At 38.1% G+C, this 11,966-nt stretch overlaps 2 protein-coding genes across 2 annotated transcripts; both read left to right on the top strand.

The window, feature by feature from the left end:
* The first annotated feature begins 589 nt into the window (after positions 1-589).
* drc3 (dynein regulatory complex subunit 3) lies at positions 590-4,800 on the top strand. The gene is made up of 12 exons (XM_078269563.1): positions 590-792; positions 1,097-1,213; positions 1,362-1,528; positions 1,671-1,817; positions 2,004-2,123; positions 2,226-2,338; positions 2,674-2,848; positions 2,956-3,087; positions 3,421-3,493; positions 3,825-3,946; positions 4,316-4,447; positions 4,552-4,800. The coding sequence occupies exons 1-12, from the start codon at positions 627-629 to the stop codon at positions 4,657-4,659; spliced, it is 1,572 nt and encodes a 523-aa protein (XP_078125689.1). The 5' UTR covers positions 590-626; the 3' UTR covers positions 4,660-4,800.
* A 739-nt stretch (positions 4,801-5,539) lies between these two features.
* gid4 (GID complex subunit 4 homolog) lies at positions 5,540-10,333 on the top strand. Its single transcript, XM_078270094.1, has 6 exons — positions 5,540-5,921; positions 6,396-6,455; positions 7,240-7,347; positions 7,770-7,871; positions 7,969-8,099; positions 8,201-10,333. Exons 1-6 carry the CDS (start codon positions 5,553-5,555, stop codon positions 8,262-8,264), a joined length of 834 nt encoding a protein of 277 aa, XP_078126220.1. The 5' UTR covers positions 5,540-5,552; the 3' UTR covers positions 8,265-10,333.
* The last annotated feature ends 1,633 nt before the right edge of the window (positions 10,334-11,966 follow it).

The raw sequence follows: 11,966 nt of genomic DNA, 5'->3' as shown, positions 1-11,966 counted from the left end.
AAAATGAATTCAAGCATTCATCCTCTGAAATATAGCTAGAATACAAAGATACATAGACTAACTATTGACTGGTTAGACTAGAGCCTACACTGCGCTTTAAAAAAAAGTTTAACCAAAAGAAAACAACACACAATCTTGTGTCATGATAGCTAATCATTATTTTTGATTTGTGTTGTTATTACATACATGAATAACTCAAGCAAGTATATTTTGAAGTTAAATGTTTATTTTAGCAGAAACATTTTTAACGTACTTGAACGCAGCTTAATATTAACCGGTTGCTATGTAACGGTGTGTAAACAACAGAGGTAAGAGGTTAGCTAGCTAGGTAACGTTACTGGCTTTGCAAACTTGTAACTAGCTAATGTTTGTTGGTTTTGCGGTTGTCGTTGGTAGTTAAAATTGGCTAATGTTTTTCTTGGAAGGGCATTAATTGATTCATTTTAGCGAGCTAATAATGGTGTGAGTTAATATCATCCTACGCCATCAAAAATAATTTTCTTCTTTGTTTAGCATAGCTAATCTTTAACCGAACAAGCCAAGCTCCAAATTCACAAAATATGATCTACTTTCTTCTTTGAGCAGAGGATAAAGTGAAGTCAAGCGGGCCTCCAACTAGCAGCAGGATGACGAGGCGTTGTGGTAAATCTACCATGTTGATGGATGAGGAGATTCTGCAGAAGGCAATAGTGGAGCAAGCAGAGCAAGATCCTCAAGATCAGGCTGGGCTTATTGTCAAGGCGGAGGAAATCCACTTCAGTGAAATCCTTAAACTACGTCTGGAATACAGAAGTAAGAAAAAAATAAATCTGTGTATGAATGTGTATTGGGTTTAGGTATGTGAGAGGCTTTCAGGGGCAGCTGTGGCTCAGGTTGTGGAGTGATCTATTCGGAAGGTCTGTAGCCTGGCCCTGCAGTCCCATGCCAAAGTGTCCTTGGGCAAGACAATGTTTATCTGATGAGCAGGTCGCACCTTGTATTGCAGCCTCGGCCACCATGGTTCCTGCGCTATGTCAAAGCACTTTGAGTAGATGTTGAGACTAGAAAAGCACTATATAAATGCAGTCCAGTTACATTTACATGTGTTTGTTCACAGACATCCTGATTATTGACCACTTATGGGAATTCACATCCTTGGCAAAACTGGATTTGAACCACAACCTCATAGAGAAGATTGAAGGCTTGGACCGATTGATTAATCTGACATGGCTTAGTAAGATGACGCTTGGTAGTTTTATATTCTGCTAATGCTTACTTGTAATAATTCTACATGTATTGGCAAAGATGTAGACAACATCTTAAAAAATATGAGCCCAATAACTACCAGTAGTAATGACAGTTATTCTGAATGTGTCTTTTAGATCTGTCATTCAACAGCATCGAGAAAATTGAAGGTCTGGAGTCTCTGCGGAAGCTTGAAGTTCTGAATTTGTCCAATAACAGAATCTCTGTTATTGAAAACATGGACACACTTGAGAAAATCACTCATTTCTTCATCGCCAACAACCTCATTGAAAAGCTGGACAGAGTAACATTTTCTTGCATAAATGTGTCACATATGATGTGTAACATGCTACATTTGTATTATGTAACATTTGTGTTTTGCAGTTTCAGAATATAACATTACAGAATGTTTGCATAACCTATTGCAAATTTAACACATTTCAAAGGTGCTCTATCTCAGGAAGTTCAAGAACCTGTTCACTGTCAACCTATTTGGAAATCCTGTCTCAAAGGAAGACGATTACAAACTTTTCATCGCAGCCTACTTTCCAAACTTGGTGTGTCTTGACTACAGATTACTTGACGAGAAGACAGTAAGTATAAACAGTGGTGTGTTTTGACTCAAATCCAAGTTGCAATCTAGCGTCTTCTCCTTTTTCTTTTAAGTTATTTTTATTTTTATCTTAAAACATGACTATGCCCAAGTTTCTTTGGAAATTCCACATGGCCATTTGCCATGTTGATACTGTATAACTAAAATATCATGTGTCTATGTACAGAAAAATGAAGCATCTATCAAATACCACTATGTTCTTGAGGAGATGAAACGCGAGGAGCTGCTGATGCAACAAGCTGATGAGGCTGAGCAAAGCCAGGAATCTGAAGTCAAATTACACACGGTAATATAAAGCTCACATTTGGTGATCATCAACATTATTTTCCACTGATCTCTCATAATTTGTATATGGACTGTGTGTAAATTCAGTTCTTCTTCCCTACAGGATGCCTTTGTGGAGTTCCTGAATGGCTCTTACCTGTTTAAAAGCATGTTTGAAGACGATCCAGAGGCAGAGACACTGCACTGTGTGCCTGAAGTGGCTAACCTGCTTCAAACATATCCTTTGCTGTCTATGTTTCTAATCAATGCAGGTGTATTGGTAATGTAAGAAAGCTTTTTTGCACACCTCTTTTGTCGGACAGGTGCGTAGGATATGATCAAAAGAAGCAGATCAAAAGCTTAGAGAAGAGTCTCGTACACTGACCATTACGCAAGCAATCATTGATTTAGAAAAATACAACGTTTCGGTCTCAGAGACCGAAACGTTGTATTTTTCTAAATCAATGATTGCTTGCGTAATGGTCAGTGTACGGGACTCTTCTCTAAAGTGTATTGGTAATAAAATATAATCTGTGGAAATTAGCACTTGAATTCCTTAACCCTATACTTACATTTGAGCACCAAATGGTGGCGCTGTGTATGCAGTTATTTGAAATAGGTTTGGCTGAACATAAGCGAAGAGTGACGGAGGTGAACTCCTTCTTCGGTGGTCAGAATAAGGCTGTGATGGACTACCAGCAGAAAGCATCGGAAATATTGGCAAATTTTGAGCAGGAACAGAAAAAGGTGAGCTGTGAGGACCAATTAAGACCTGTACTACTGTATTTAGACACATTAGTAACCTGATATGATTGATTAGTATAAGGATTTCTCTTGTGTTCTCACCTTTCTAGAGGATAGTGGAGTTGAAGCAGATATCAGACCCAGACCTGATCAAGATCAAGATCAACCACTACAACGATGAAATCAACCAACTCTGTAACAGCCTCACGGCACTGGAGTTTCAGCTGGTCAACCAGCTGGAGGTAAATTCTAAATTAGATAATCACTCATTTTGCACCCAAACTGTGTGTGTGTGTGTGTGTGTGTGTGTGTGTGTGTGTGTACGTGTTTGTGCCAGTGTGTATACCTTCTATACTTTGTAAAGCATATGATCTTCAATCTGCTTAAAGTGTATGTCATTTGAGCCACTTCTTAATTCTCTCTTTAGCCTTAGTAACATAAGTTATGTTACATAGTTTATTATTGATTCTATAGATACAGATTCAAAAAATTTAACATTTAATTTAAAAAACTGTCTCCTGTCTTTTTCTTCTTTTTTTTTTTTAACTCATAATGAAGCCTCTTGTTCATTTCAGGATATCATCAAAAAGTTGGACATCAACATCTCAGACATGGTTGGCAACTTCAGTGAAACTGTTCAAGGGATATATCCTTTCTCGGTGTTCATCATCTTAAGAGATTTGAATCATTTCTAATAACACTGGTTCATTACTGTTCTCAGGTTCAAGCTATTGAAATACTGTACATCCTCATTTGGGGTAGCAACTTCCTCCCCATTCAATCTTAATGTACTCAAATCTGGGTTCCAGGGCAGTTGCCCGCTTTCTGTGGCCAGTAATCCAGACATGTTAAAATGTTAGTGTTTAAATCATACACAGTGACACACACACACACACACACACACACACACACACACACACAGTTTGGGTGCAAAATGAGTGATTGTCTAATTTAGAATTTCCATGACACAGTCATACATTTGCGCAATGTCGAGATCTGGAGGATAATTATAATGAGAAGGTGCGAAAGATTGCTGTAGCAACTCTGGAGAACATGGCAAAGGACAAACTGGACAAGGACATGCCAGACGATGTTAAAATGGTAAGGGGGTTATTCCTTATAGACCAAACTTGCTATCCAAAATATGGGATGCAATATATATTTATTGGGACTATTATAAAAATGTCAGACTTCTCTCTCAGTTCTGCTCTGTTTAATCTCAGAGACCAAATAAAGAAAATAAACCTGTACACACTGCCATGTCGACACTACAGTGTAACATTATGGCCACCATTTTTAAAGGCCTGAAGGCTAAATTTAGCATATATATGTAAAGAAGTATATATATATATATTGCAGATAAAGTCTAATGTGAAGAGATTAACCTGGATGAGTCCGACAAGGTGGGGACATGGTTTATTACCAGTGTCAGTGCCTTCAGCCGTTCACAATTGTGTTTTCTCTTTGTAGCTGTTTACAGACAAAGACACAGTGATGGATGCACTGACAACTGGCCACGATAACCACCTGCAGAAGATCAATGGCCGAGAGACTCAGTTGGTTACACGTGTCAATGCCTGGAAAGTGGCCCTCATTAAAGGGGTAGAGAGCTGAAATTACATTAAAACAAACACCCCAGTTCCCATTTTCATATGGATGACATCCCGTATCTCACAGTCTTGCTATTGTTTGCTTGGTTATTACAGATTCAAGACAAAGAACTTAAGCGGAACCGCATGCGCATCTCAGACATCCACAGATATGTGGACCACTTGTGGGAGCAGCTGGAGGAGTTGCAGTATCATCATCTGTAAAAAAATTTCGCCAAAAACATTTGTTTATGTTTTTTTCGCAACCTGACTTGACAACTGTAACAAATGTTAGTGTGCATGTAAAAATGTCTTCTTTCATTTCTATATTTGTTCCATAGACAATTAAATATATATAATAAGGAATCCCACCTGTTTTCTTGCTGTCTATTTATGTACCCCGGCCAACCACATACATGAGACCTGTGTGAATAACACTTCATCTTTATTAAAACAACTTTATTACAGATAGAATAGCATTATAACAAATGCAACAGTACAGGTAGTGTAGACCAACAACAGAAGAATTTATATATACACACATATGTATATATATGTATATATATATATATAAACAAATGCATACACATGTAAAAATATTTTTTAGATTGAAGCAATGAAATAAGCAAATTAATTTAAGAAAATCAAAAACAAACAAACAAATAAATACAAACCATCTAACAATCGTGTCCACGATATATCTCTAAATAAGTGATGTCTTTAAAGTTTTTAGAAACATTTCCAACAATTACAGGAACATCTGTTCAACACAAAACAGAGGTATATATTCAAGGACTCAAAGTCTTAACATTCACAATTTTCACTGTGCTAATAAAACAGCATCAAACTAAATATAATAAAATAGTTAATGGATACAAATAAAATGTTTTGGTATATATTTCATCATATGTAAATATAGTATTTTTTATTATATATGATATTGTAGAGACTGAAGAAATATCTTTGTTTCTAGACTCGGTGATCAAAACATTGTAAGTTTCTCCACATGTCTAGTGTAGTAGAAAATTGAATACAAATCCCAGAATGCATTTGGGTAAACTTGCTCAAGCCGAGCACCAGTTTCCAGCCAATGAAATTCAGGGAAGCTGGATTCTCAAATGAAACGTTGCAGTATTCCAGTCATCGATGGACAGCTAGCAAAATTGAGCAAAGTTTTGGGACCTCGGAAATTTTTTTTGCAGCAGGTAGACCCTCTGCCAGGACCGATTCTCTGTCCAGCTGTGGTGTACTCAGTCGTAAAGTTCATGACGGTTGCTAACGGCACTTTAGGACTCATCATGCCTGTCCGAGCAGAGTGCTGCAGTAGCACCGGCTCGGCCTGCCCATCCTCGGCCTCTCTTGTTCCCCCTTCCCCGATCAACACCTACCAGCCGGGGGTGGCCACTTCGCTACTGTACAGCGGCTCACAGTTTCGGGGTTATCAGAAGAGCAAAGGCAACTCGTACGACGTTGAGGTTGTTTTGCAGGTAATGTCTTATTGACATGAACTTGTTTGGTTGTTTAACATTTGTTTGTTTATTGTTATATGCAAAGTCATCCAAATTTGCTAAGTTAGCTGGCGTTAGCGTAAGCTTTTTTTATGGTTGTTATACAATACTAACGCGCAGACCTAGTTTTGCTAGGTGACATCTGTTACATTGTGAGTTGAGACCTAATTTCATTAATTAACCTTTTCGTCACCTATTTTTGCAGTAACGTTATACATACTACCCAGACACGTTAGCATTTTGTACATGTATCTACCTAAATGAGTGGAATTAATCTATTAGCATTAATTTTGACAGCAATGTCAGCAGCCCACATTGTACGGTTTGTCTCTGTTCACGCCAGCCCTCCTGCAATTTGTTTTACGTCATTAAGAAGGAGGAGTACCATTTTTGCACCTGTGATTTCAGGCTACTTGAGATACATAATTATGTGTTCCCTAAATCTGTTCGCAGCATGTGACTGTGGAGGACTCATATTTGTGTGGATACCTGAAGATCAAAGGCCTGACTGAGGTGAGCTTCCAGATGTCGTAAGACTGACCTTTATTCTGCACATACTGGTTTCTAAAGTTAGATTAATGGTAGACAAATGTAAGACCACTAGGTTTAACCTAATCTTTCAGGTCTACACACTCTAGCCTGTAGTCTGGATCAACGGAAGTACATTTCCAGGATAAAGCCTGACATATACACGCCAGAAGTCCCTCACCTTCTGCTCTCTGTGTGTTGCCGTTCTCAAAATCCCTTCGCTTTGGGAAACATCAACAAGCTTCAAACTAGCAAGCTACACTCTGAAAAGCTTTTGAAGAGAATTTGGATCGTGCAATAAGGCAGGCCTGCTTGTTCTTTTGGTGAATGATTGTAAAGATTTACAAAGAAGATGTTTATGGCATTTACTCTCTAACTGAGATGTTTTGGGAACTAAAAGTTCCTTCTCAAGACCATTTTGCAGAGCCACCATTGCTGTGTCCGGAACTTAGTGTCACCCAAGACGATTGTGATTGGGTTAAAGCAATGTAAACAACCCAGAGCATTTTTTTTTCTCCTATCCCACAATGCATCTGTGGTGTACCCCGACCTTACTCTGCAGCGATGTGGAGATAGGTCTGCCAATGCGAGACTATCCAGTACATAATAGCGTGTCAGTTGCTCTATCTACTGCAAAAAAAACACATGCAAGGCAGTAAGTCTACATGCAAAATGTTGATAATTATCTTTTTAAGCATTTTTTCAGGCATACACAAAGTTGAACCACTATTAATGTATCCGCTTTTTCATTCCTTTCTCTGTGTGACAGGAGTATCCCACTCTCACAACATTCTTTGCTGGTGAAATTATCAGTCAAAAAAGGCCTTTTTTAACTAGGAAGTGGGACGCAGATGAGGACGTGGACAGAAAGCACTGGGTATGTCCCGTTTGACTTTTATTTTAGTGCGGTATTATTTGTGCATTCGTTTAATGTTCAAATATCATACACCAACAGCAGGATGTATACATTGAGCAATCACAATGTGAGTAGTCTTCCATATGATGGGAGGGGAACAAGAAAAAGAAAAAAAAATGATGTGCAAAATGATGTTTTGTCTTTTTCATTTTGTTTGGCTACCTCTTGATCAACAATAGATGGAGCCAGGCAGAAGCAGCGCTTATCACTGTGTTGTGAGAAAAGCCCATGGCAACTGTTAAAGTGAAGTTAATATCAAGGAACAACGGGCATCTCTGTATTTTATAAGCATGAAATGATTAATGATAATTTACATGGCAGGAAATTAGACCATTTTTCCATAGTTTCTGTTCTCTTACCTGTATTTAATGAACTCTTACCAGGGCAAGTTCCAGCCATTTTACAAATACGCCAAAAGCTTCAACTCGGATGACTTTGACTATGAAGTGTTGAACAACAGTGACTATGTCTTCATGAGGTGGAAGGTTAGTACATACATTTACTGTCACCTCTCATTTCTCCCTCTGTCTTTGTGGTAGCTTTGACCTCTAACCTCCACCCCCCCCCCCCCCCTCCTCTCAGGAGCAGTTTCTAGTTCCAGACCACACTATCAAAGACATCAGCGGTGCCTCCTTCGCTGGCTTCTATTACATCTGTTTCCAGAAGTCCACAGCCACTATCGAGGGGTATTATTACCATAGGAGCTCAGAATGGTAACTACCAAACATCACAAACCAGAGTCAATGTTTTTCGCCACATTAGTACATGATTCTTATGCCGATATTTCTCTCCGTTTTCTTTCTTGCCTCTGCAGGTACCAGTCTCTAAACCTAAACCATGTTCGAGAGAACAGTATGCCTATTTATGAGTTTCGGTGACAAACGCACACACGAGTATCGAGTCAAGGAGCGTGCAGTTCATACTGCCCTGTGGTTAAATGGGATGGGAACAACAGAGAGCCCTTTAGTGCCAAGATCGGAGCTGACCCGTTTTTCTCGCTGCAGGGAAATTTAACATGTGGTCCGACACTCCTATGCTGAAAGAGAGAAGGCACAGAGAGAGAGGAGTTTAAAGGAAGACAAAGATCAGTGATAGATGGAAGGTTCTTACAGTCACTGTAGTGCTCATGTTACCGTTTTCTTAATTTAATTTTGTCCTTTTTTGGTCTTTTTAATTTAATGTTGTGCTACCGGATTTCGTTTCATAGGATCTGTCTCCCTTTTGCTGGACATTGAAATATGTTCCTGTTTTCCTTCAGTGGAGAAACCTAATTGCCTTTTAGCTAAGATTTGTAAAATAAAATAGTATAAAGGGTATACATTTGTGAGAAGAGTTTTGTTCAGTAAAGCTTAATTTAAAATAAAATCTTATTTTAAATATACAACATCAGCTTTAACACCCCATAGTGTTTCATGCAGAGTATGATGGCAGGGGTTATTGCCAAAAGGTTGCAAAAGTAGCAATGATGAGCAGTGGTCTACTTTTTATGCAAGGTCTGTCAGACTAAGTTGTGGTCTGTGGCTCAGGGATGGTGTGTTTGGGCAATACGTATTTAATAACTGAAAAAGCTGAATGTGGGAGTTGGCTGAGTTAGGATTACAGTGATGTTGATTTCCAACAGGGCGTTAATAATCAATCATTTCAAAGCTTCTGCTTTTTCATACACAGTTGTCTCAACATCTTGACAAAAAGTCTTCAAATCGCATCAGAATGTCTCTATGCAAGCCAAAGGTGACTGACTAATGGGTAGGATTTCTAACAGCACCTAACTTATTTTATTTTCAGATGATTTACGGCAGAGTGATTTATTTATTTTTTTAAATTAAGAACGACCATGAGTGAAAATGCATAAGGAATTAAGACTTAGAGGAAGAAAAAAAAAAAAAAAGTATATTTAGTTACCAGCATTTGAAGCTCAGACATGTGACAGAACATTCCAACTCCATTAGTTTCAATAATGTAAGATTTTCAGTCACATAAATAGGTGTCGGTAAACGGTTGACAAGAAGATTAGAGATTTTGTGGCACATGGAGTTTGACTGACTGGAAAAGTTAAGATGCAACACGGCAAAAACAATGCAGTGATTTGAATGTTAATCTTCAACACAGTCTGTGGATAAAATCTTACTTGTCTTTGGTTTCAGTCACATTTGTCCATATTATTTTAATCTTTAGAAGCTGTTAAATGTGGCTCAATGACTTTATTTTACTGCATTTCCTCTTAACCTTTACATATCGGGCACAACAGTTGGAGGTAACAAAAAGCTTCACATAACATGCTCATCTACAATATGTTACTGTTCTGTCCTCAGTGGAAAATGTATGTAAAAGAGTACCTTTTGTGGCTCATGGGAAAAAAAGTCTAAAGTAGGAAAGGGGGATGGAGATAGAATAAAACATTTGATGCTAAGGGAAAAACCTGTTGCCTTACGATTTTAAAGGTTTGTAAAGCTTTTTTTTAAAAGACAAATTATTATGTTAGTGATGTTTTTATTTGAACGAAATCATAAAGGTATATTTCAGTGTTGGAGAGGGTTTGTGCAAAAAATAACTGAAAATGTCATGAGCAACCTGAGGATGCCGACAGTTTGTCAGGAAAGGGTTGCTATAAAAGTTACGTGCTAGAGAGTGCATGTACTCCGCCTGCCACTGTGTTGCTTCTAGACTTTCAGCTGGCTCGGTCGCCTGTAGCATGACGAGGGGATTAGATTTTTTTTTTTTTTAACCAACTATGTGGATTGAAGATGTTACAATCCAAATTTGCTTTTTTGTTTTTAATTGTATAACAGAGAACACAACAAAATGTGCAATGTCACAAACGGATGTTTATTTGGGAGGGAGTCATTCAAAGTCGTGACTGAATACACCTGATTTAAAGAAGATGATGCATGATAAATCAGCTATGAGTGCATTGTGTGAGGAGAAATAAAGATTGAACTATTTCATACACAGCTCTTATTCTTTCTTTTATTTTTTGGATAAACCCAGGACTGCCTTTATTCGATGTTGCAGTTATGTATGTAGTACTATGCGTGTTAACTGTTTTCGGGACACCCCAGCACTAACAAAGTTTAGTCAATGACCTAACAGAGATCATAGCAGCCAGGACTAGTTGTCAGTAGTGGACAACGAAAAGATCCAAGTCCTTTTCTCTTTCAAGCACACGGTTACAAACCTCTAAACCTTATGCAGCAATTAAGGTCTAGTGCAGGAGCCTTCAACGTTGTTTAAGCCAAGGACCCCTTAACTGAGTGAGATGGAGCAGGGACCCCCTACTACATATATTGTATACAATTAAATTGCATATAAAATAACGTGTAGGGCAGCCTAAAGCCTTTATGCATACTTTCTTTGTATAGAATATAAGGTTTTAAAATAGCCTTATAATTGTTGGCATGATTTTATAAACCATGTTTTAAATTACAGATGTAGCACAGTATATCCTCGGCATAAACTATCTGTGGATGGCTACCTTTGTGACTACCTATAGGCCAGTAAGCCTATCCTCAGTGGGGGGGATTCATGTTAAGACTTTGCTTTTTGAAAAAACTTTCAAAAATTAACTAATTTGGAGGCCCCTCTGCATTGACTCTGAGGACCCCCTCAGGGCCCCAGACCCCCTGTTGAAGATCCCTGGTCTAGTGTGTGGCCAACTTTGTAGGTGCTGATAAATAAATCAACTAACAAGTGGTGTGAGAAATCAAGGACAAATGGCCCCCTCTCCCTGACCTTGCACACACACATCACATAAATGGACATCCAAATGTCATTAAAAGAAGAATATATTTCCAAAAATGCTGGTCACCTCCATTCCTTTATTATCTTCATACTTAATACTTTTTGTTAAGGCCCCTACAGCAGGGTTTGGTTTTCTTTAGGTGCTTGGAGACCGATTTTAAAATAACATTTCCTCGTGGGAGTTCCTTTTGCATTGTTACCAACTGATGATTAACCAGTGAAGTGTCTTCAAGAAGAAAAAAATCAACAAATGAGTACATGTTCAACAAATGTGGCTGATGTTTGGTGTACGTGCGGCAGCTAAGAAAGAGAAAAGGAAACATAATTCCTACATACCAAGGACTCAAACAATGACAGCTGATGTTTTCCTTTATAGAAAATGTATTCATTTACCACCTTTTTCTTTTGACGACTTCATTTCATTCTACTTTTCTTTATTTTCCTCTTCATTGTGTATTTAATGTTTTACATCTTATGTGAAGCAATTTTAACTGACATTGTGTTATGAAGGTAGGAATATCCTTCCACCATGATACAAAATAAACAGAAACATGTTTTTATGTATTGTCGTCAAAATTGTTTAGCTATAGGCGGGAAATGTTTTCTACACAGAATGAAGCACCAATTAAGTAAGAACTGACTTTTGTGATGTGATTGGCCTGAATAAAATGACTGGATGGGAGCTAAAATAGAAGGGGAAAAAAATAATGAATTGCCTCACTCTGGTGCTTATGAGAGGGGATTTTGTGAAGACACATTCTGAAAGAACCTGTACCACATTCACATTCACATCTCTACATCAGAATGTAATAACCAGCTGAGTCAATTTTACCATGACTAAA

The sequence above is a fragment of the Sander vitreus genome, chromosome 15 (assembly GCF_031162955.1).
Source record: "Sander vitreus isolate 19-12246 chromosome 15, sanVit1, whole genome shotgun sequence".
Lineage (NCBI taxonomy): Eukaryota > Metazoa > Chordata > Actinopteri > Perciformes > Percidae > Sander > Sander vitreus.
This window is presented reverse-complemented; position numbering and strand designations above follow the sequence as displayed.